Source organism: Motacilla alba, chromosome 2, assembly GCF_015832195.1.
Source record: "Motacilla alba alba isolate MOTALB_02 chromosome 2, Motacilla_alba_V1.0_pri, whole genome shotgun sequence".
NCBI classification, from domain to species: domain Eukaryota; kingdom Metazoa; phylum Chordata; class Aves; order Passeriformes; family Motacillidae; genus Motacilla; species Motacilla alba.
The window spans coordinates 16582498-16608003 of record NC_052017.1 but is presented as its reverse complement, the minus strand read 5'-3'; the positions used below and the strand labels follow the sequence as shown (position 1 = coordinate 16608003).

At 37.6% G+C, this 25506-nt stretch overlaps 1 protein-coding gene across 11 annotated transcripts in view; it reads left to right on the top strand.

Moving 5' to 3' along the window:
• Nucleotides 1-25506, top strand: part of MYO3A (myosin IIIA) — a 137947-nt gene that overhangs the window by 29556 nt on the left and 82885 nt on the right. For 8 of the 11 annotated variants that reach the window (XM_038127688.1, XM_038127686.1, XM_038127685.1 and 5 more), the window contains 4 exons: nt 922-1104; nt 5931-6065; nt 23888-23992; nt 24766-24865. In XM_038127688.1, coding sequence (XP_037983616.1) covers nt 937-1104; nt 5931-6065; nt 23888-23992; nt 24766-24865 — 508 coding nt within the window. In that variant the 5' untranslated portion in view covers nt 922-936. Of the gene's footprint in view, nt 1-921; nt 1105-3711; nt 3842-5930; nt 6066-23887; nt 23993-24765; nt 24866-25506 lie in introns of all 11 variants that reach the window. The other 3 variants (XM_038127691.1, XM_038127690.1, XM_038127684.1) reach the window with 2 other exon arrangements.

The window sequence follows — 25506 nt, the reverse complement described above, 5'->3', positions numbered from 1 at the left end:
ACTGTATGTCTCTGGATTTTGATCTTTATTTTGACCTTAACCTGGAACAGTGTTAAGGGAGATTTCATTGTATCAGGTAAAATTGGGCCATTTCATTCCCACAGTATTTGGAATCGAGGAGCTGGGCCAGTACTGGCTGCAGTACCAAGTACACAACAGACTGCTGCAGGTATCCTGGTGAATTGTATCCATCATGGACAAGGGTGTTGGTGCAACCTGATCAGTGATGGATACAATTCAGTCATTGTAAAAGGTGTTTTCTTTACAGTATGTAAACCAGTTGTTAAAGGATGTACGTTGGTAAGCGCATTTTCCATGACTGAGAGTGCTTGACTGTCAGAAGACTGTAGCATTGTGAAAAGATCTGTCACTTTGATCTGCTTGGCCTTTTGAGAGCTATGTCATAATTCAAATCCCAAGAGTTGGCTTGTAAAAGTGATTGTTCGCTGTAAGAGTTTGAATTAACCTAATGCTACTATTTAAGATGTTTTGTGGGGGTTTCTTTCCACTTCTTGCCTGATTCTTGGTAATAGACCTAAATCCTTTGGAATTTTATGAACTTGACTCTCATTCCCCTGTCCCTCCAAAGATCTGGGTGTTACAATATATATTCATTGAAGTGCATGGGAAACTGGCTTCACTCAAACTTGATATTGGTTCAAATTATCATTTGAATTTCCCTTCATTTGATACTGTGTAAACTGCACATACCTTCTTTTGATACTGTGCAGTCAACACGATATCAAATGAAGGGAAATTCAAGTGCAGCAGTTCTTATTCATTATGCTATCTGTGTATGCACATGATATACGAAAACATTTCTAGTGTTTGAGGCTGGAGTGTGTATTTCTCTTCCCATTTCTAGGAAACGAATTGCTATTGACCATTTGTTGAGTGAACACTGACATCTCTTTTTCATAGGAGCCATCATTTGAAATGCTTCCATTGTCTGGGAAAACAATAATATTTGATAGCTTTCCTGATCCTTCAGATACCTGGGAAATAATTGAGACTATTGGCAAAGGAACTTATGGAAAAGTTTTCAAGGTGTTAAATAAGAAAAATGGCAGCAAAGCAGCAGTCAAAATTTTGGATCCTGTTCATGTAAGTTACTTAAATTGCTTGGTTAATTGTGAGTTCATGTAGTCTTTTTTTTTTTTTTTCCCTCTTAATCTTTGTAGATAATTTGCATTAAAAGTGACTGTGAAATAAACAATTTCAGCCTGCTATGTATCAGGCTAACTATCAATGCATTTTCTTAACATAAGTGATCTTGGAAGTGGTTGCTTATGGTAAAAGTCAGAAATATACCTAAACTTTGTTGATTTTACTTTGTTACCCTTCTCTCTTGTTTTGGGAGCAGAGCTGATTATTTTCCTTTTCAGTATTAGGAGCCCTAGCTTATTCTATTTTTACTGTTGTTCCCTTTCCTTTTTTTTTTTTTAAGTTTTGACATATTGGTCAGTAAGGAAGTTATGGACTTCTAAGTACTTAAGCTGTACCTTCAAGCATCTGAGTACAAGCTTGTAGCTGAGTTATATGCTGTGAGTGATACTTCAAAAATAAAATAGCATACTTTATTGGTATTTTTCATTCTGTGTTTTTTGCAATGTGCCAAAATAAGTAGGTCTCACAGAGGAATCGATCTTTTCAAATGGAAAATGCAAAGGGATTAGCTCTACACACAAAGCACCAGGCAGCTGGGAGGTGGAATTATGAAATTGTAGAGCACAGTTTTGTTCTTAATAACTGAAATCTGTTGGGTGGCAGATTAATGCTCAAAGAGCAAGGAAGAACACTAGTCTGGTTTGTACAGGGACACCCTACTGACTTCAGTGGTGCTGCACGTGTCTTGGGACTTTTCTCGAGAACAAACTATGGGAAAGCAGCTGTTCTTATTTTGGAGGCCCTTTTCAGTTCATCTTCTGCACTCTCAGTATAGGTTTGTGAGGTGTGTGCTTCCATTGGATGACCTCTGGGTAGGAATGGGCGAGCATGCCGTGCTGTGTGGACCCTACAGGTCTGGAACTGCATAGTCTCACAGGGTTCTTCTACCTCTGCACATCACACAGTGTCAGATTATGATCCCATAGACCAAAATTCTATTAAATACATTGGTGAAAACGTAGCTTCCATTATCTATGCTGTGTTTCTTGCTGAGCTGCTTTTTACTTCAGTGCACTTTCAAAGCAATGAAAGAGTCCTCATCTCAATTCAATACCACAACCTCTTCCAAAGTAAAAATAACCTGCCAAGTGATAAGCATCTTGATGAGTTCAAATGTGTTGGAAACTATTTTTGAGTCTATTGCTTTCTGTAAACAAGGTTCTTGTGCTTACAATAAATAGGCATGACTTCCTTGCATTTGGTGCTCATCTAAATGCCTGTTTGGCAGGAAATGCTTTTGCTTTCTTATGCTTCAGTAGTGTTCAGGAGTGATTCTTAAGTGGCAGCTGGCTATGGCAGGAATTCCTGAAGAAATCAGTGAAACTTTCAAAGTTCTGTACACTTTGGAGGTTGCAGAATAAGATTAAAGGGTAATGATAGGAAGACAAAAGAAACAGTAAAGCTGATGCTAGAGGAAAGAGGAATAGATTAAGTAGGAAAAAGGAATAGAATGTAAAGGAGATGGAAGAAATAGGATGGAAAAAGATGCAATATAAGAAATTGAAAATGGGCAAATCTATAATTGATGAAAACAGGTTCCTTATTTTAATGAAAATATGGCAGTAGTGCAGTCAACATCAGTCTTCCAAGACTTAACTCTTAATTAAATGTTTTACCCTTTTTATTCTAAGAACACTATTCTTCTTTGCTCTCTTCTATTTACAGGGTGTCTGGAGTAGCTTCTGTACCTCCATGTAAATGCTAAAATGACAATCCTGCATTGGAAATAAAGTGCAAGCAATAAATGAGTTCTTTTTATTTAAACTGAAAGTATTAATAATGGCTGCAGAGGGAGCCATTGCAATAAAGGAAAAGATACTTTATGTATTTTCTTCTTTACATTTTACAATTCTTTTTCTTTGGAGATTGTTTCAAAATTGTGCCTCCTGAGAGGTAGACAGGAAACAAAGCAGAAGAAATATGATTTGGTTTAACTGATGCTTTGAAATTAAACTGGGAACCTACATTATCATGGGTGATAAAAGGCTGAAATAAGTTTTTAATGTTTAATCCTTTAGAGCACAGACCCTTTTTGCTGGATGTCAGCTGAGCTTTTTGAAACTGAAATAGGAAAGCAAAGGTGTTGAAATGAGAATTTAAGATGGAACTGAGACGGCTTAGTCTTGAGTCTTGTCCTCAGGACTATAAGTAAATACCATTGTACTTTAGAACTCTTAGCCAAATTATGCTATATATAGGATGAAAATTTTCAGTCTGCAATTTCTGATACAGTTTTTAAATGAAGGTAAATATGCTAAATTCAACTAAATGTTTCAAGCTTTTTCCTTCATAAAAATACAGAGGAAAATTTTTCTTTTTGGTAGGCACAGAATGAATATTCTTTCATTTAATTCCTCCTTATAATTGTGAAAAATCTCATAAAATCTGAGTATCCCTCAGGAGACAGAAACCTCTATGAATTCACAGTAGGACAGTGGGCTAATTGTCATCCAGTTTTCCCAAGGCAGTCAAAACTATTTTATGCTTTGTTTTAATTTTTTGGCTTTTGACTGTATTTTTTTTTCTTTCTTTTGTTTTTGCCAGATGTGTTTTCTGTCTTCATCTCTGCTTCTTTCACTTTCCATTCTCCACCACCTTCGGTACTTTGGTTCTTTCTTCCTTCCTTGAATTTTTTTTCTGTATTCTGTGTTGTGCTACGGAAAATTACCTTAAAGTAAGTTTCTCCTTTTTTAGAAAGAGGAAAATTCCTGCTGTTTTTCAGTTGTTCCAATAACAAGACCTCTAAAATCCTTCCTTGTGAGAAGACTTATCCTGGTAATTTTAATATGAAAGTTTATTGGCATGATTTATTAAGATACTGGTGACAGAAGAAGTTCTTGGAGAACAGTCAAGCTGGTCTCAAGACAAAAGGCTCCTGTGAGGAACTTGAGTGGGATAGTGGAGACCTGTATAAGAAACAAGTGAGCAAAGTGCTCTTGGGGCAGGTGTGTTAAACAGAATGAGAAGGAGCATCATTCATTAGGAATACAGAACATCCCCTTTCTCTGCCATGGTCACTTCTATTTGGCTTTGCTGAGACAGGTTTTTGGCACTGAGTAGAGCTTTTCACTGATATGAAATACATTCATAGGGATAGTGTAGTTCATAAGGGAGCCTTCTTCTAGAATGGATTTTTTACTTCTTTTTGTGTAGTTGTAAACAGCAAATGGTATATAAAAATGTTTTAAGTCTGAAATGAGTGTGTTAAACTTTTTTTTTTTTTGAGATATGAACAATGAGGGGAAAATGGCTGCAGATATTTGCCTTAATCTGTTGTCAAGAGGGATTGAATATTTTGTCAGTATGACTCAAATGCAGTGTAATCATCATCCCCCAATGAGCAATTCCAGTGCACAGGTGGGAAAGGTTTACCTGAGTCATCCAATGCCTGCTAAAGCCTGCAAATGCCTGTGTCCATTTTTGGTCTGAAGGGATTTGCACAGCTCCCAGTACATCTGTTGGCAAAACTGGTCCTCATATCTCACCTCCAAAAGGATTTCCCTCACTAAGAAACCCAGGGTCTGTAATGACAGTGTGAAAAAACCCATGATTATTATAGTTCAGTAGCAGAACCCAGAGAGACCATGGATGTTACCAGCTTCTATGACAGCTGAAAATGAGAAGAATTCCCAGATAATTCTGGAAAGTGGGATGACAAATGAATAAGATGTGTCTGGAGTCATACTTGTTCATGCACTAAGAGGTTTAGAGGTAGTCCCAACTACACCATTTCTAGCTGGGGTTACCATTAAGACTAAAGCAGTAACTTGTACTTTCCCTAGGCATCTGCATACCTACCTACTTGTGGATTGCTCTGGCTTTGCCTTGACATCACAGAATAGTTAAGGCTGGAAGGGACCAGTGATGGGGTCATATGATCTAACCTCCCTGCTCAAGCAGTCTTGCTACAGCATATTGCACAGTATTATATCCAGAGAGTTCTTGAATCATGCTAGAGGGACAATCCACAACTTCTCTGGGCAGCCTGTTCCAATGTTCTGTCACCCATGCAATAAATAATTTTTTCCTCATATTCAGATGGAACTTCCTGTGCATCAGTTTCACCCATTGCCTCTCATCAGGCACCACTGAGAAGTGCCTGAATCCATCTTCTTCCCACCCTCCCTTCAGACACTTGTAGAGATTGTTGAAGTTCCCTCTCAGTTTTCTCTTCTTGAAGCTGAACAGGCCCAGCTCCCTCAGCCTTTCCTCATAAGAGAGATGTTCCAATCCCTTCATCATCTTCATAGCTCTCCTCTGGACCCACTCCATTATCTCCATGTCTTTCTTATACTGAGAAGCCTAGAACTGGGGACACAGCACTCCTGCTGTGGCCTCACCAGGGCTGAGTGGAGGAGCAGGATCGCCTCCCTCAACCTGTTGGCAATGCTTTTCCTAATACAGCTGAGGATCCCATCGGCCTTCTTGGACCCTCACTGCTGTCTCATGGACAACTTGATGTCCTCCAGGACCCTTGCTCTTTCCTGAGGGCTGCTCTGTCATACCCTATATTCATTAGTCAAAATTGCTAAAGACAGAATAAAATTTTAAAAAATAACTGGTTTGTATTCACTAAGCAGAACCAAGCTTTGTAGTTCTGTAAATGGTATATTTGTGTTCTATTTGATTTTTTCTATTTGTATAATTTCAAACTACATTTGAACTGACAGAAAATACTTTGTTGTTTGTTCTTGGTTTTTTTTTTTTTGTGGCTGTCATTATTTATTTGTTAACTGCTATGCATTTCTCATTTGTGACACTAGGATATTGATGAAGAAATTGAAGCTGAGTACAACATTTTGAAAGCTCTCTCTGATCATCCCAATGTAGTCAAATTCTACGGCATGTACTATAAGAAAGATGTGAAAAATGGAGACCAGCTTTGGCTAGTTCTTGAGGTAAATAATACAGAAAAAAGGAGGTTTGTTTTAGTTGGTATTCCGTTGTTAAGTATAAACTCAATGAATTAGATGCAAGTCATTTGTGTAATGTTTTTTTTAAGAGTGGTTGAATGCAAAGTGACAAATACTGTTGTTTAGTCTTTTTACTGTTCTGATTAAATTGTTCAGTGTTCTTATCTTGATATTACACCGATAGTCTTGTGCCTTCAGAATTAGGATATAAATTCTAATAAACTCATAGGATTTGCTACCTAAAATCTTTTTTTGGTGAAAGGCTTGCCATGGAAATCTTCTTGCAGTACCATTTCTTTACATATCACTAGCATTTGACATAGCAGTTAAAGAATACAGTATGGTGATTTTTTTCCAAATGAAATTATAAAAATTATTTAACTGAATTCTTTTTTTTCTGTGGGAGGTAAATGCACAAATAAATAAGTAAACCAATAAAAGCAGCTACTGCCCAAATGCCCAAATGTTGACAGCAGCAGGAGAAGAGCACTTAATTTTCCTCCAATTAAGTTCATAGCAAGATGTGTTTGTCTTTAGTTTTGAGTAATCTGTGAGCAAAGGTCTTGATTATTAGTTTCTATAGATTTACAGCCTGTTCTGTAAAAACTTCCTCTTGTATCCAAAGGAAAATGAAGAATATTTCTGACAGGAATAGTGTGCTTTTCCTAGGAATCAAGACTTTTGCTGTCATTTGATCAGAGTTTGATAAAGTTGAGATTGAAGAATTTGGTTGTGATTTATGCTTTGTCAGCTAAGTAAATACGAATCTCCTACCAAATATCTCAATGATACAATGGTATCAAATTGTAGAAACAAGCTGTCAGCAATGCTTAAGGTCTAAAAAAATCTATTCCAAATACTTATGTGTTCCATTAGAACATATTTTTAAGAATGGTTTGCATTGCAAATCAGAACAAATTATTAGGTTAGACTGACATCAAAAGGTGTCAGGTCTTTGTGAAATGAGCATCTTGGAAAATCTGGCCATTGAAAACTCCCATTTGTGAAACTTCCGGCCTGTAAAGAATGGATGCCAAACAAACAGCCAAGCAGAAACAGAACTGGGAGGAAACAGTCAAGTGTTTATATTTTAACTTTTATATTTCACATGGAATGATGTTCTTTATGTGAAAAACACGAGCCTACATGTGGAGTATATTTCATATTTACTTTTTATAAGCCAAGCTGTACATGTGCAAGTATGGAGTGTGTGGAACAGTCTTGGATGCTTTCTGTCACTGCACGTGTAGATCTGTGTTTGCAGTGGATTTCAGCTGGTATGTGTAGATATGCATAAGCAGGAAAATAAATTTCAGTATTGACTTTGGTGAAGGTTTCCTATTAATAGTAGTGTATGTGAAAGAAAACTGTCATGAAACAGATTTCTCTGTTCTCTGTGGCATCTTCTTATCAGCTTGTGTGCAGCTTTACAGTTTTAGTTAGCTTTTCACAGCAGCAATTAAGGTGTCCTGCAGTTTATAAGAATGAGTATCTCTTCATCATCTCCGTTTTGTGTTCTTGGGTGGGATATATGGGCAAGACGATTTGGAGAGAAAGTTTCTCAAATTCCACTAGGAATGGGTTGTGATAGATGGTAAATGTCAGCATTTAGTAATGAATTTAGAATCACCACTGCAGCTTACCAGAAAGTTATTCACTGGGGTGTTTGAATCCATATATTTTGATGTTTGGGTTTGGGTTTTTTTTTCCTGGAAGAAAAAATCTTCATCTTTTTAAGATGTGTCCTATGCAATGTATTTTTAAGAAAACTACCTATAGGAATGAAAGTGAAACAAGAAAACATCTGTACAGAATGACAGAACTCTTGACTCTCAGTTCAAAAATGCCTTTCTCTCTGTAGGCTGCACTCAGATAAGTTGAACATCTGCTCCTCCTTGGATGTTGTTCTAATCATGTTTATAATTCAGAATGGTGCAGGAAGGAGGATTCCTGCCAGGTGCATTAAGCTTTGCCCTGTGTGACCAGAGACTCAGGCAGGAGGAACTGTCCTACTGAGTCTGTGTTGGAAAGAAATCCCTTACCTGGGACGAATCAGCTTAGCAGTTTGATGTCAGCAGACAGCAGCATGATGACACAGCTGGGGCAGAGTGTGCTGTATCCCATTTCTTTCTGCTCTCGATGTTAGTTCAGAAGGGAAAATATCTGAGATAGTTGGAAATCATCTGATGGAAGATGGAGCAGAGAGGAATTGTGTCAGGCCCCTACAGGTGGGCATGTAGGTCTGGGACAGGTGGGGAGAACAAATGGCACAGGCCTTGCCTGGTGCAAAGAACAACCTAGGCAAGAAGAAGTGAAGGCTGAAAAGCCATAGCAAGGTAAGCGGGTAGGTATTACACAGCTTTTACTTGCTGCTGTAAACCAGAATCATATTGCAACATATTTCTATAGTTCACTTCCTATGGAGATCAGGTAGGACTTTTAAGAAGCATCTCAGTCCATTTTCTAAAGATGCAAAGTCATGCATACCCTATTTGAGATGAATTTGGTTGAATTTGAGTCACATAAGTATGCTAGTGTATTTTATAGTTATCAATATGTTTGTATAGGAAATAGAGGAAGCATGCATTATTTATACAGTTAAAAAACCCCAAAACTTATTTAATGGGCTAAAACTTATCTTGGTAGGGGAAAAATTTTGGAAGAAATGACTTTCCACTCAAAAATACTGTTTCATAATATCAAGGCATATTGTAGAAACCTCTTACTTCTGCAGAGGTAGAGGAAATTGCCAAGAAGTGTTACAGAAATACATCCCTTTCACTTTGCTGAATGTCAAGAAGACTGACAAAATATTCTTTTTAGGTGTTGTTTTTTTCCCCTTAAGTGTGTAGTTCTTTTCAACATTTCAAGAATATTTGCAGTGTCCTGCTGAGTTAGGCCAATGGTCCTTGTAGCTCAACTTTCTGTGTACTGTGGTGGCACTAGAAGATGCTATTTAGGAAGGTTTTTGTCCAGTTTTTGCAGCCCATTTCCCTCATGCTTTCCAGCAACCGTGATGGCTGTATTACAGATGTCCCAGACTATTCCATTTAGTATCCATTTATGGACACACTAAACCTGATGATGATACAGGCATGCTCTATAATCTCTCCTTATGAGCATACAAGTTGAATTTTAGCATCACTCTTATAAGCTGATTTCTATTTGTATAATATTCCACGTAGTAGAATGTTATGTTTTCAACATGGTGAAAATGTTTCTAAATCTAATTATATCTCAGTGTGATGAAATTTAGACTCCTGCTCGTATGAGAAGGGGGAATATGTTACAGTTTCCAGTGGATTGCAGGCTCTATTTTCTAGCCAGCTCTGTTGTTAAAAAGTACCTGCAGAGTAGTTGATGCAATTTGTACAGGTGCACAGTCCAGACTGAGTGAACCTGATTTATCTTTGTTCTCATGTGGAACCTTTTGCTGATATAGTGTGATTTTCACCAGAGAAATCATGTGGGAGTGTAGAGTAGCTTGTGCTTGGAATCTGCTTCTCTGAAGAGGTGTCATTTTAGACTTTCCCTTTCCCTCAACCTTTTAACACAGGAGAAATCATTGAATAAATCGATAATTTGTCTAATTCTGAATTTTTGCAAAGTGGTATACTTTGAGTTTCATGTAAAAACTCAACAATTTAGACTCAAAACTCGACATACATTGAATTTTGAGTCTAAATGTTTTTCTTGATGTTAATTGAACCTGCTAACCAGACACTGATAATTCAAAAAATTACAGAAATATTGTCATGATGGATTATTGTGATTCAGTTGGCAGCTATTTTTGCTGGTTTATGATTTTCCTGAAGTGATTCAGATTTTTTTACTTACCTTTGATCATTTAAAATTAAAATTAAGAGGAAAAAAAGTGAAATATACAAATGTCTAAATTCTCTTTTTAAATTCTCTTGGGATGCTTTTATTTGTGATGTGGTTTTTTTCAGAAAGAAGAAAAAAAATTTAATCCCAGTAAGTAGAAGCTCTCAGGAGTTTGAATTAAAATAAAATACAGAAAACTAGTGCATCATTCACCTGCCACTCTTTCTGCAAACACAGACAAAGTGAAAACCCATGGTTAATCAGAGTACAACATTGTAACAATTGTAAATGTAGCACCGTATGAAAAAAAAAGGAATAAAATGCCAGTATATCAAAGTGCTAGCCTGCTATACCAGGGTTATGTCAGTCCATTACTACTAGTTTACTTCCAGTAAAGCTTGCCAAAATGCTTTTAACAGGATAAGAGCTGAGAAAGAACCAGTCAACAGACTGCTGCTGTGTTATGGGCGCAGAGTAGCCCACCAGTGCAGCTCCTGCCCAGTTACCAATCAAAAGGGCAGTTGCCTTTGGTGAGGTGTTTAAATGAAATGAGAATGTAACAAGCTGAGATCCCTGATAGAACTCCTTTCTGGTTTTAAGGAGATCCTTTAGAAGGACTACCATTCTTGAGTTTGCCTAGAGATGGAGAACCCAGCACAACGTGTAGAGAATCAGTTATTCACTCCTTTCCTGTCATCAAAGTGACTCTTCATAGCAGAGAGCTTTCTTCGAAGGTTTAAGCCAATAGAACAAACAGCTTTGGAAAAGGAGACCTGAATGGATAACAGAAGTCAGTTGTGATCCCCATCAGCAGTAAGCATATGTCAGCACTGTAGTACAGGAGAGTTATTAAGGAGGATTTGAAGGAGGATGGTGTTGTGGTTTTCTGATGTAGCTGCTCCTTCAAAGCAGAATGGAAAACACATTATGCCTGCATACACCCAGTAATGGATACCACTGTGAGCTGATCAAGGATGGAAGTAGATGTCTTTTTCCATAAGAAATGGTATTAGTACTGCTGTGGGCTTTGACAGGTAAAGCATCCAGCTCATGTTTGATGTGATTGAGAGAGGGCAACCAGTATGAGGGTTCAAAGGACTAATGGCATGGTTGGAGATGGCTGGTTAGGGATAAGTGCTCATTAAAGCCAAAAGAAGAAGGTGTTGCAAGAACTGCTACGTGAAATTAAGATTGCTGCACAATATATGTACACGGCTAAGTATCTGGCCTGGAGTGAGTCTGCTGTGCTGTTGTACTGTTGTATCTGCTCTCGGGAGAGAGAAATGTAGCAAATCAGATGCTTCCAGATGTTTGCAAATCTAACTGTGGTCACAAGGAGAGCCTTAGAGTTCATGGAATATTTATAAACTTTCCTCAGAGATTCATAAATGAACAATGACAGCCCAATTTACATGTGTGTCAGAGAAAAAATAGTATAATTAATGCCCAAATTTTATGTGGTTAATAGTCTTGGATCCTTCACTGACCTACTATATGTGAAAGAGCTTCTGTTTATGTTGCCTTTTGAACATTGTATGTAATTCTAATAGAGGGGGAAGCTCACAGAAGTGCGTCCTCCTTATTTAAACACTATCAACAAAAATCCTCTGCTTTGTTATATGTCCTATCTATGGAGCATGTTCATGTAAAGAAATAACAGTTTCAGCCAGTCCAGTTGCTGAGAGGATGGGATGCTGTTTTCCTACTTCAGAGCTGAGATGTTAATAGTGCAATTTTAGATTCCAGTGTGGTTTCTCCAAAAGAGGAGCAACAACTGTCCAAAGATCCAGTTTTTGGTATTTTTCTTAAAAAAAAAAAAAAAAAAAAAAAAAAAAAAACAAAAAAAAAAAAAAACCACACCAAAATAATGTTAAAATATTTCACTGCTGTTGTGTACCTTGAATTGAATGAGGCTTCAGCTGTTTAAGAGCTGGAAGTCTGGGTGATGTAAAATATAAAGAAAGACAAGAAGCTGTAAAAAACCAAATACCACCCTGGTCCCCACCCTCCCCAAAAAACCCAATGAACTTAAGCAAAGCCAAACCAACCATGACAGATTCCTTGACTTTTACGATCACCCCAATTTTTGCAGTAGATGGCAATATATTTACTCATTTAATTTTGACGCAATAATTTTGATTTTCTAAGCTATATAGGGATACTGATAAATTCTGTGTGCTAGGTAAATAGATCAATTTTTAAAAAAAAACTAGATAATCATCCTTGACCAAGCTTGTAATGCTCTCACCTCATTCCCATATCCCAGTCTAAAAGGGCAAAGAGTTCTGTAACATGCATGGAATAGTGCCTTGTGAAGGGTCTTGTTGTGTTGGCCATGTGAGGGTGGCAGCACACCCGGCCAGAACCAGACCCATACCCTGCTCCTTTTCCAGGACAGGCTACCTCTTCAGGAGGCTGTTTATGCCCAAGCAGGCTGGGCACAAATAAGCAAAGCTCAGGGCAGGGTGAGGAGTTCTGCCCTTCTCTCTTGCTGAGACTTCCAGTGCTGTGTAAGAGCCCTGATGGCTGGCAGTAAAGCATTTTCTCTCCATTAGCTTGATCTTTTCCCTTTCTCAGCTAATGGTGTTGTCACTCTTCATGGCACCTCTTTGTGCATGGAAGAGGAAGAGAGGAGTGGCTGTCAGTGTTGTAAAGCAACTAATTCTTATTCTAGATGCGCAAAGATATTTGGTTAAAAATATTTGCAGCCTTGGGTTCTGCAGCCTGCAAGGAAAGCACAGAGCCTAGGAAGTCGCTGATCATGCAAAAGTTCAGCAAACAAATTCATGCCACTGAAAGTGTTGGGACTTCAGTTGTTGAATTCCATTTGACTGAAGATTTTTTTTCTTTAAAAAAATCATACAATTATAATGAATCAAGAAGCATTTGGGCAATACATGGTGTAAGTCTTGGGGTTGTCCTGTGCAGGGCCAGGAGCTGGTCTCAATGATCCTTGTGGGTCCCTTCCAACTCAGAATATTCTATGATTCTACGAGAAATGGGTAGAAGTATAGAAAATGGAATTGTTTTAATTGCTGTGACAGTTTAGCAAGAGTGGGAAAATCTGAATTCAGTCACCTGATTCTTTTGGTGAGGCCTCTGAGTAAATGAGCAGTGGCTGGAGTCGGCCCCACAGGAATTTGCCTTGAAGCAAGACCCAACAGTCTCTCTTTAGCTTCTAAAAAGATGAGCCTACCTGAGATGAGCTAGAGACATCACTGTATCAGTTACTTCTCTTTTGCATGAAATAGAGAACCCTGTGGTATGGACAATTTAATAATTTATTTAGGATTTTCCTTTGGCATGTTTACAGGATGCTTTTGTTAGATATAGGAGTTACTATATGCAGATGTGTTTCCATCTATGGGAATAAAGGCAAGTTTATGGAGTTCAAAAAAAAGCTTTGAATGGAAGTTGTGCTGTTGAATGGAATGTATAATAAGTTATAATAAGAAAACAGATATACAGCTGTTTCTGGTGTGTGATATTTGCTGTAAAACAGTAATGTTTCAGGCAATTAATATAGTGGAAAATAACAAGTCCATTTAGGTTTCATAAAAGGCTGAGTGAAGGGCAGGAAGCTGTCATTTGCCTAAATATTATTACCTATTTCAAGTGGCATATATAGCAAAAAAATTAAACAATTGAAAATTGCTTTTTCATATTTCTTAACACAGGTCATTTTTAAGAAATGTCTTTGGTTATAATTGCTCTATTCAGACCAGCACTGAATGTTTTGATCCATTACATGCCTGAATTTGGCTTAATTTCTCCATTTCTAATGTGTCCCTTTTGCTTCCCAATTATAGCAATTTTTCATTCTTGAATTATATCCTATTTTTTCAAGACCAGAGATGTGTGGCTACAACTATCATTTGATGCTTCAAACTTTTACTATATACTCATAATTTCTCTGCATAATGAATATTTCATAATATGTTGTGGTTCACACAGTTTGCATCTTTTAAATGACTGATTGTGGCCCACCTTGCTGGAGAATACTCACATACAAAAACCTGGTTCTCACTTACCTCCAACAATTTTTGCCACCATGCAATAAAGCAGAAACTGAGAAAATAGTTTTACAATACCACTATTTAAATCAGTAGCATAGGAATAATATGCCTCTCACATTCTAATATTTAACATCACTTTGCTTTCTGTGCACTTTACTTTTGAACACAATTTTTAGCAAAGATGTAGAGTAATTTAAAAACAAAATGAAACAAAACACCAAACCCACATTTGTGTAGTTTTTTTATTAGATCCAAGATAACTAGACCTCCTTTACCTGTAATGGGGAACAGCATCATTCATTGAAAGAATGCTTGGACTAAGAGTTGTTTGTTCTTTCTTTGAGGGTTTGCTCTCTGACACCTGATGGTTAGGTGCTTAAATTCAAGTGTGATAGACAGTACGATTTTGCTGCTTTTGCACTCAGTTTACAAGCTGGGTCTCTTTATAAAGGGAGTGACTGAAGACGCTCCAGTAGCAGAGAGAGAGGTCTCCTCCTCATTCTTTGTCAGGCAGAGGTGGATGAAAGCTGCTGACTTAAAGGAGGAAAGTACTATAGCAAGGAACAAGGAACCGGGAGGTTCAGAAACAAGATAGGTGTCAGTGATGATGAAAGGTTTCCTGGGCTCCAGATATAATGCCAGCATTTGTTGCGGCTGACTTTGCTGAAATCAAAGTCTGAAATCAGGGAACTGCCTTATACATACACAGTGAGCAGGGAAAGATTGGCTTACAAAGCACTTTAATTTCAATTCTGTCCAGTCTAGTCTCTCTGAGTTAATCATTCCAGTAGTTCATTAAAATAAGAAAAAAAGGGGAAGAGAAATATGGCTTTTGAGTTTAGCATAATTTTGTTCTCATAAAAATTACCTTTAAGAAAGTCCTCAGAATGTGCTTGCTTAGTAGGGTCCTGTGACAAAGTCCTCTAGCTCCTTTCATGTCCCACACACTCCCAAGAGGACACAAATTGCCTTAGGGATGAGTGGGTTTCAGCTTCATTCCTTTTGCAAAAGCAGCCTTTAGACAAGCCCCATTGTTTGGATCTGTGCTTCCCCAGCCATGATTTCAAACTCAATAGGGAAGATTTCTATTGCAGTAATTTAAATTATAGTGAATTAGACTAAATTACTGTCTTCATGTAGAAACACGCACATAAAATGGATTATGAGTAGTGTGGACATGGCAGTACTTGGCATTCCTGTCTGAACCCTAAATAATATAGAAATGATGCTACAGAAAAGGAAGGTGCTTTGAAATGTTTCTGAACTGCTGAAGAGTGAACGAAAGTAATGCAGCTCTGAGCAGGAAATAAAAGCTGTGAAGTGCCTGCTGTTACCACAGGCTGCCCTTTTCTTAGGAGTTTCTGTGTGTGTTCTAGAGCCTCAGCTAAGGTTTGCAGCAATCAGTGGAAATACTTCTGTCATTATGGAGCCCAAAGTTAGTCCCTGTTTTTTCTCCCTAGCCAAGGGAATGGTTTTGCCCTCTAAATGTTATTTTTACCACTGCTCCTTCTGTATGATAAAATGATGAATTGCATTAAGTTTGTTTTATCAAAATCTTCTTTCTTGGTAAGCTGCCTCTTGTATTTGCTCAGAAAGTCCTGGCTTTTTATTGACCAATGCCTCTCAGTTTTGTAGTAGGTTAGCTCTTATTTTGCAAAATGACCCTTCCATTTATTTGATTATTAAAAATTACAGTGGTGCTATGGTGCCATGAGGCTATAGTTGAAGCTCGTTCAGAATTTCTGTTTAAATATATTTCATTCCCAGTTGCTTTACAGAAAATTGCTTGAAATAAACTTGGTACCACTTCAGCTGTATAATCTTTTGAGAAGATGTGGACAGGTGATACATTGATTTCTTCATTAGCAACTTGATGGGGATGTAAATATAACATAAAGATTGTGAAATATGGGATGGTGTAATGTAAAATTTGCGTTGGGATGAGCTAGAAAGGGAATTGAGCGGGGCTCTGTCCATTAAACCTTTGTAACAGCATTGTCACTGTCTTGCTTTTTATCACAATATTACAAATGTTTTAGAACAGAAAAAACCTTCTTTTGAGGATTAGGGTTTTTTTTTTTTCCTTGTTTATGTAAAGCCTGCTTGGCTCCATTCAATTATGCTGAGTTTAAAAGAAGAAATTTAGGCAAGAATTGCATAGTTGTGGCTTTTCCATTTTGGCCATGATGTTAAGATATCTATGATCTGACTGAGAAATATGAGTTTGTGAAGGCCAGCATTGCATAAGATGAAACAGGCAAACTTTTCCTCTGGCTGGCTGTCTTGTCAGTGCATGTGCATGGCAAAGAAAATGAGAAGTTAAAAAGCAAACTGAAAGGAAAGAAATCAGAAGCAACAAATAAACACCCGTGAGGCTGTGACTAACACGGCCCTGGAGGTGCTAGGTGATATAAGATAGCAAAATCATAAATACCCCATGGATTTTGATCACTGGAGCAAAATAATTCAGGGAAGATGCCTGTTTCAGTAATACATTTTGTTCATGCTAAATTGAAAGCAATCAACTTTGTCTAAAAGCATACAGAAACCATTGCTGTGGTTTCTTTCGGTTGTGGGTTGTCTTGTCCAATTGTTAGGATAAATAGGAACTACAGTGCACATCTTTTCTTCTGCTGGAGATGAAATTAGAACTGTGCTGCACAGACGGGAGCTGTGTACTGAACCACTCAGCCCATTGAAGAAACTGACTTAGTTTCCTGTAAGTTTTCACAAGAACCTTCAAGTATGAGTGCTAGATTTTAAGTGCTGCCAGTGGAATGTGCTCTTTGGCAGTAATAATTATGAAAATGTGTCACACTGTAGGCAGAGAGTGAGTTACTGGCCGTAGCTGAACTGTGAGATGGACAGCCCATGGAGTTCTTGTTTGGAGAAAGAAGGCAAAGAAAGTGACTCTGGAAATGGCTGTATGAGGTAGATTCTGTTCTGTTCTAATAGAGAAGATCTCTTTTCAAAAGAAATGGAAGGAAATTTGAGTGAAAAAAGGCCCCAAAATAGTGTCTTTCACTCACCTAAGAAAAGAAAAGATGGTAAAGATGGCAGCAGAGCTTAGAGAGAGTATGCTTTAGCTGGCTTCAGGAGCTTGTGAGTACCTGTACTTACAAAAAAGAATGTAAAAATACAGGAAAATACCAGGGTAGCTGTCAGCACGTTAAACACATTAAAAACACAATAAAAATTAGCTGGTGCAGAGAAAAATAGAAGCACAGTAAGAGACTAGTAATAATGCAGTTTCAGAATGCCTTCAAATAGGAGAAACAAAAACGCTCTCTAAAGCATTTAAAGACAAGTTCAGAGGGTCTAATGTGGAGAATGGTAAAGACAAGGTTACTAGAGAAATGAGATACAGGAATACTTAGTACTTGTCTTTACAAAGCAAGGAAAAATAATGTCCTAGGGAAATACAGATCAATCTTCTTAACTTTGATACCCACAATGGTTCCAGAACAAATTAATAGAAACCACTGTAGAACATGCAGAACCCAGTAACATAAATGGTCAACTTGGACTGGACCAGAACAAATGATATTAGTACAATGTAATATTTTTAACATGTTAATGTGTCTTCTGTGAGGATTTCGTGGCGTCCCATGTGACATGCTTGTGAGGAACATGTGGAAATACAGAACTTTCACAAAAACGATAAAACAAATTACCTCTTTTTCAAAAAACTGGATTTAGTGCACTTTTAGTCTGGGAGAATCTCAAGTGAGCATCTACTTTTGGTCTGTTTCTGTTCAGTAATAACTTGAATGATGAAAAAATAGTCCACATAAAAAGTTGAAGTAGATACCAAGTTTAATTGTAGGCACATTGAGGAATAGCATTGGATTCACTGTTGTCAATAGCAGGGAAATTTTTTTGAATCACAGAAGAGAGATTCATGCAAAACACTGCTATCTATAGGGAGAAGAAATGGGATGTACCTGACCAGGCTGTGGTTCTGCAGAAACGGATTCTCTGTAAAGTGGAGATTATTATGTTCTGCTCAGCTTTTCTCAGCTAAGACAAGGCTTCCAAGGAATTCTGTATGCATTTTGAGCAAAATATGAGACAAACATTAGTGGCAAATTGAAGGCATTCCAAGTTGAGAAAATGTGGAGAATTTCAAAAGGTTACAACAATTAACGTTGTACAGACTGGAAAAATGACGTATCATGACAGTAGTCTGACAGAGGTGGAAGTAGAAAATAATGATAATTTATTTATCAGATATTGCTGAAAGGAAGGGCAAAAGTAATGCAGTTTTGTTGGAAGCAAAAAGGATTCAGGTTGGATAGCAGGAAAAATGCTCTATCAGGCAAGAGAAACACAGAAGCAAGCTACTTAGAAAGACTGGAATCTTCCTCAATGGGAGATTTTTAGGAGCAAGCTAGACTTATATTGACCATATCTGAAAGTACCAGGTCTCTACACAGTGCATATGTGGTGGTCTAAGTGATTTCTTGAGATCCCTTTTACTCCTCTGCTTCTGTAATTTTATGATTACAAACCAGCAACAACTAAGAATCTTCTGTTCTTACAGCAGTCAGTCTTGAAAGAAAGGTGCAGTCAGCTCAGAGACTGGCAGTGCTGCTTAGGAGAGCAGGTCAGATTATTGATCTATTCTAAGAACAGGGGAAAAAAATAAAGATTAGTGCCTGTGATGTTTTAGCATTCCTATGTGTGATAACAGTAAAGCAAGGTTGGACTTTTTTTCATAACTGTAATTCATTCATGACATAAATGTGCATGTGTGATGTGCTGCCCAGTCATTTATGTCTGAGCAGCCTGTAAAGATAGGGAAGGAAGTAATTGCAGTTGTCCCATTGTTTGCATCCAAGCTACTGAAGGAAGGTGAAAGCACCTTGACAACTGTGGGATGCAAGCAAACAGTACCTGACAGCTTAGTACAGATGCATAAGTCAGGAGCAGTTGGATGATTAAAGGCTCTAATGGCCCCAGCAAAAGTGCAACTGATGGTTTTCTTAAAAGAGGAGCTGATACTGAATCTTCAATGGGCATCAGAATCGAGAGGAGCTGAAGAGGAGAAATGTGTAACTGGGTCAGGTGAAGAGTGACTAAGATCTGAAAAGAACATCTGCATGACTGTGATGTGATGGCAATTTTAAGTGACATTTCATGGGTTTAGGATCATACTTTTCTATAATCTTTATAAGATAGTATGCTAAGATAGCTTAGCATACTAATAGCTCAATTACAGTGGCACATGGTTGTGGCAGATGGGTGGGTGGAGAACTGCATGTCATGTCACTATGAGTCTTTTCCTTTTTGAGTGCCAGAAAATCATAAGGGAGGAGCCCTTTTCTACCACTGTAGAAGATTCCTAAGCACCTCTTTTGGTACAGCTATGCATGGCCATCAGAGTTACAGCTCTTTAAGGCAGATTTTTATATGCATCAGGCTTTCTATTAAGTTTTTCTTTCCATTGGTTAAGATATACAAGATTTCCTTCATTCTTTCCCACTCTTTCTGCTGTCTGAAAATCCAGACTAGGAACCGAATATTGTAAAATTAATATATTCTGAACCATATAAAAGTACAGCATGGAGGGGACCTTTGGAAGTTATTTGGTCCAACCCCTTGCTCAAAGACTGTTAACTGAAATGTTGCAGGTTTGTCTTTTCAATTCAAGTTTGAATATCTCCAAGGATGGATGTAATACAGACTCACTGTGTGATAGGAAAATTTTTCATTTATGTGCAGTAGACCTGTCTTGCAGTGGTGGGTTTTTGCCTCTCATCCTTTGCTGTGTGACACTAGGAAGATTCTGTCTCTGTCTTCTCCACCCCATTATAGGTAGCCTCAAGGCTTCAGTTTATCCTCCTTTTAGATGCTTGTTTTTTGCATATAATATTTGCATTCTCTCAATGCAGGCACTGAAAAAACTGCTGGTAAGGAAAATACCTCTAAATCATAAGGAGAAAATAGAATAAGTGACTAATATTAATTTGATGAAAATTGCCCACATGCAAAGTTCTGACATTTCTAAGTTGCTTCCTTGTGGAGCAATCACGAATATCTTCCCTTCCTGTTTCTCACAGGCTGGACATTCAAAGAGTCTGTCCCTTTAAGCTGAGTATATTCAAAGCTAAATGGGGGCTTCCATCTGATACAAACCACAAGAAATGTTTCTGTGTATGCAAGAGAATGTGTGGGGGTTTCTAGTGTGAGACAGAAAAATAGAGTTATGGTCCTCTCCTCCCAAAAGAGGTCATGCCTCATGTCAGGGGAAAGGTCATTTGATTTGGAGAGTTGCTTTGACCTTCAGGGTAGGGAGCAGCCCTGGGGCAGAGCTCAGACAGACATGTAGCTCCTGCTGTATGGCTGTTCCATGTTCTCTGTGCTTTTGTTGTTCTTTGCTTAGTGCCTGTCATCAAGTTGTTCTGAGGAGATTTTACCAAATGCTGTACAGCAAATGAAACAGACTGATCAGCTTTTTGGTCAAGTTCACAAAGTTTGTAACAAAGTAATAGCTACCAGCACCTCCCTTCTCTAGATGTTTCACTGAAAACTGGAAAGATCTTTTTAAAAAATTATCTCTGTTGCCTTCATGATTTCTTGTTGTCCAAGCATTTCAGTTGACTTGAATTGAGCAGCTTTGCTAAGAGGCTTAACAGTGGTTTTACTGTGGACACAGGCTACTAAGAAGCAGCAGATATCATAATTATAAGCTGCAATATTTAACAACACCCCAGGAAACTTTCTGTCTAGCAGTACTACTAAATAACATTTATCCCATAATCTCTCATTAAAGGATTGTATAAATCAAGGTTATGTGGTTTTTAAAAATGATTTAGTGGTTTTTACTCCTGTAAGTTTCTATGGACTAGATCTTGATCAACATCCCCAGGGATAATTTATTTCCTGTCTACTCAAATTCCCAAGCAAGCATGGTCCAGCACCATTTTGGGCAGGAGTATTTTAACTTTCTGTAGCTTCTTGTTTTGAGATAGAAAAGATGAGCTGGACTCATTAGGACAGGGATTTTTTGAGGTGTGTACGATACCTCTGGATTGAGTACACATGCGGCTTGATAACCTGAGTCAGGAGAAAGAATCACCATTTCAGCTTTAGTTATGTGCAGGTTTTAGGGACATGTGGCAGCATCACCTCCAAAAAATGCACAATAGAGATAGGAAATTAGGGCAGATACAAGATTTTACCCATGATGATAAAAATAGAACAAAGTTAATACTAACCTGTGTCATCATTGTCGTCATCATTCCCCTTCCCACCCACACAGTGTAGAGCATACACATGCAGTGTCTGCCATAATCTCCTTTTCTAATTGTGGTGGTATTCAAGTAATCCCTTTTCCTCCTTATAGCTGCTTGCATTCTAATACCCAGCCTCTTTTCCCCTCTTCCTCCTATGCTGGTGATCTCAGAAAAATATTTATTATCCGGTGTAAGTGAAAGTACAGCTCTTTGACTCAGAAGTAACAAAAGAAAAGTTGTCCTGTGTGTGTGCAAGAACCTGTGTCTATAACATCCTCAGCTGAACTCTATCTAAGCAGCCACCCTGCCTTGCGAGTTGGTGGAGGGTTTCCATGGTGGTAGGGCTGACTTCTGGGTTCTTTATTTCAAGACCTGTTTTGTTGGCCTTTTACATACCCAGGTTCAGTTTTCGCTTGGTCTAAAATAATCACAGTTTTAGTATCTCATATTACCTGATATTTTAAGTAAGTTTTATCTTGCAATGCAGATATTTATCTCATAATGAGGATCTATATCTTATGAGAGTAGTAGAAAAATTAGTTACAGCAACATGTTGAAGAAAGTGAAAGTTAACATAGCTGATCCAGGCAAATAAGTTCAGTATTGGCTTTTCTGCCTAAACATTAAAGAGGGTGATTTCTGAGGTGGAGTTTCTCCCCTCTTCTGCCTACGAAAAGAATATACTCCTTTCTGCATTGGTTTTCTTTACATTGAATGGGTATACAGCTCTGTAAAGAAAAAAGATCCATCTGTAAGAAGCAAAATATAATATGAGATAATGAAGAAAAATAGTTTGAAGAATATCATATGTGTAATGTATTTCACAATTGGTTTGTTACTTGTCAGACAGTTTCAGTGCTCTGAATTCAAGAGCTTTAAATTAACCGGAATTGTCATAATCCTTTTGATTTGATTAAATATGTCGATGATGTGCCAAAGTTAAAATGATAGAAACCCTGAAAAGAAAATGTCATTGTGAAAAAGTGACTAACTTGAAAAAGTCAGTGTAGAAGGTAGAACAAGCATGGCTAATGACAATAAATGAAATCCTGCTTGGGAATCTGATCCTTATCCAGCAAAGCATTTAATCCCATCATTTAAGCATATGAGTTCTTCCCTCTCTAAGCATGCATATTGTCCCACTTAGGTAAGGGTGAGGTTAAGTGAGTTCCAAGACTGTTGCCATAGAGCTCAGCCCCTGTCAGACCAGAGCCTTTGCTGTCCTGGTGGGGGACGCATCTTGCAACAAGAGTTATGTATTGAATGGCATTTCTGTAGGCATTCCTGTGGTACAGGTTCAGAGCAGCCTAGGGGTTTCAAAGGTAGTCAGAGAATTATTGTTATGTTTGGGTACAAAGGGGTAGAAAATGCTTTTTATTGTCTAGTGCAAGTCTTTTTTTAATTGCAGCACAGAAAAAAGTGTAGGGGTAAAGAAGAACAGATGAAAAATACACATATACAAAAGAATCTGATGTCTAGAATTCCACATTTGAAAGGTTTTACTGGTCAATGATGCTTTTGATTTGAATATACTTCAAATGTAGTGCAAAGGAATTACTGTTTTGTGCTGCATTGTTAAAATATCTTACACGGAAATTTAGTTTCACGTGAAAAGCTACTAGGTGATAATACTGTGTAAGAATAAAAGTTTATTTTACTGTTTTATTGGAAGCAGCCACTCCTTTATAGAGGCAAATGGCTCTTCAATCAATGAGTATTGTCAGGTGCACTATAGATAGTTTAAGGGCTTAAGTGCCTATTTTATCTTTGCAGACGTGTAACTCCTATGGTAGTAGGTACCCACTAAAGTTACATTTTTGCTTCTTCCAGCAGAAAAATTTTAAATTGTAAAATGAACATATGAAGTACTGCAGTCTAAACTAATCTGCTGGTAATGTGTGGTCACTGTCATTTCTAGAGAGCAAGGCCAGGTCTCTTCTCCCCACATATATGGGATAGGACAGGGGTTTGCAGGAGTCTGGCTAGGCTCTCTCCTCTGGAGAATGGGAGAGGATTGTCCAGAGCAGACTGTGGCTCTACATGTGGAACAAGGAGCTGACAGTGTTGATGCAACAAGGGCTATAATTAATCCTACACCCACAGCACACCTTGTTTCAGTGGGAGACCTTTCTTTCCACAGTGCTTTCATCATATTCCACAATGCCCATGCCTTGTGTATCACTTCTCCCTGTGCTAGGAATTAAGTGCTGCTTGGCAAAAAGGGCAGCTTTACCCTTGGTAGGTTTCACGCTGGGGAAATTTCTCTGCTGCCTGTCTTCTAATGCCTTAAATCCATTTTTTTCTGTACAAAGCTTTTGTACCTGAGAATTGATGTTGTCATAATCTACATTGGTAGTGAGTTCCACATGATGAATATAAGAAGCAATTAGTATGCCCCACAAAACATGCCTTCACAGCTAATTTATTGCATTGTAATCTACTTCTGTTTCAGTGAAAAGCAATCATGGATATAGGAAAACAAAGAGATACACTACTGTACTTGTGTTTTGGACAAGAAGAATTAAATATAGAAAGTAGTGAAAAATCATTGGCAAAAATTGCTGTGTATGTTGTTTGTATAAATGGTAGACTTAAGGACAAATTTGTGGTTTGTCAGTTTAGTATAATCTTGTTTGGCTACAGATGCACAAAAAGTACTGAAAACGAAAACCAGGCACCTACTCCAACACTCCTTAATTCCTTTTTATATTCTCCTTATGTTTTGTAGCTGTGCAATGGTGGATCTGTGACTGATCTTGTGAAAGGATTTCTGAAGAGAGGCGAAAGGATGAATGAACTTATAATTGCTTACATTTTGCATGAAGCTCTGATGGTAAGATAGGCTTTTAGTGAAAGGGCTGTCAATATTCAGCTCACACTTTTTTCTTTAAATGAATGAAGATCATGTCCCCACTAACACAGCTCACTATCTTATATTATAGCAGTGTTTAATGAAATCAAGGGAATGTTTAATTAGGATGGTTCTTTTTAAGCAAGCAAGGTAAATAGCAGTTAATCTGTTCATTTCACTATTAAGAGAATGAAAATTGATTTCTGACCATTGATCAATTTTCTTAGTAAATACAGTTCAGCATCAAAATTGCTTTTCTTTTAAGAAATAGCAGAAATGCCACCAAAATACTGTTCAGCCTCCTATGTCTGGATCCAAACTATTTCTATAGTAAAATAACCCACATATCTAGCAAATTCAAACCCTGCTACAAGAATTTGGTTCTGCTAATTAGGATCAATTGTCTTTATTGATCATTTTCTTATAACTGAATTTTTACTTTCTCTGGTGGAATTTAGGTCTTAGTAGTTTTCTTTGAGTTTATGCTCTAAAGGTATTATATGTAGGTTTATAGTGATATTTTTCTGCTTTGATCATGAAATTTCTATTTGTCATAAAGTGGGGCAATGAAAGAATATTTTTTACTTGTCATGTGGCAAGTGGTTCTGCAGTAAGAATGACATCCCTGTGGTTTTGGATTAAAAAAAAAAGTTTCAAGTATGTTTTATACTTTTCCACTACCTTGTTGTTTCTGCAAATATAATATGGAGGACAGAGCTGTTGTTAAAAGTTTGTGTTTACATCTTGCCTTCCAGGGACTTCAGCACTTGCATGAAAACAAAACTATCCACCGTGATATTAAGGGAAATAATATCCTTTTGACCACTGAAGGAGGAGTCAAGCTTGTGGATTTTGGTATGTTATGTTTACTTATATATACAATGTTTTACACTTGAAGTATGGAAAAGAGAGTAAATAAACCAGAAAATATTAACTGTGTTAATTTTTTGTCAATTTTTTGTTAAAAATCACTTGGATAACCAGTGTTACTTTTTTAAACTTGATAGTTATTTTAGTGATTTTGGTAATGCTGTTTCAATAGAATGGCTAAAAACCAGGAATTATAATACTGATGGTGGTGCTTGGTGAGTGCCAAATGCTTTGAGGTGCAGAGTAAGTGAAATGGTAAAGCGAGAAAATAGGATTCAAAATAAGGTTGGTGTTCAGTTCCTCCAGGAACCAACACTGGTTCAGTGAAATTAGGAGCTGATAGTAAAAAGCTTCATGTTTTAAATGAGAGCATTTAAAACTTAATAGATATTGTGAAGAATGGGAGAGCTCCACCTCAGGTGCATATACTTCCTTAATTTGATTTAAAACAAAACAAGAGCTATTTGAAGGCCATAGTGGGGGAAATATTATATAGGTAATCCCCACTTTCTAAAGTCTGGTAAGACAGATTTTGGCAAATCTAAATCTGAGAATTGGCATTAAAAGGGTCAGTTGAAGCCTGTTAGGCCTAAAAAGATTCCTGAATGCTCAGATCTTTGGTGTCA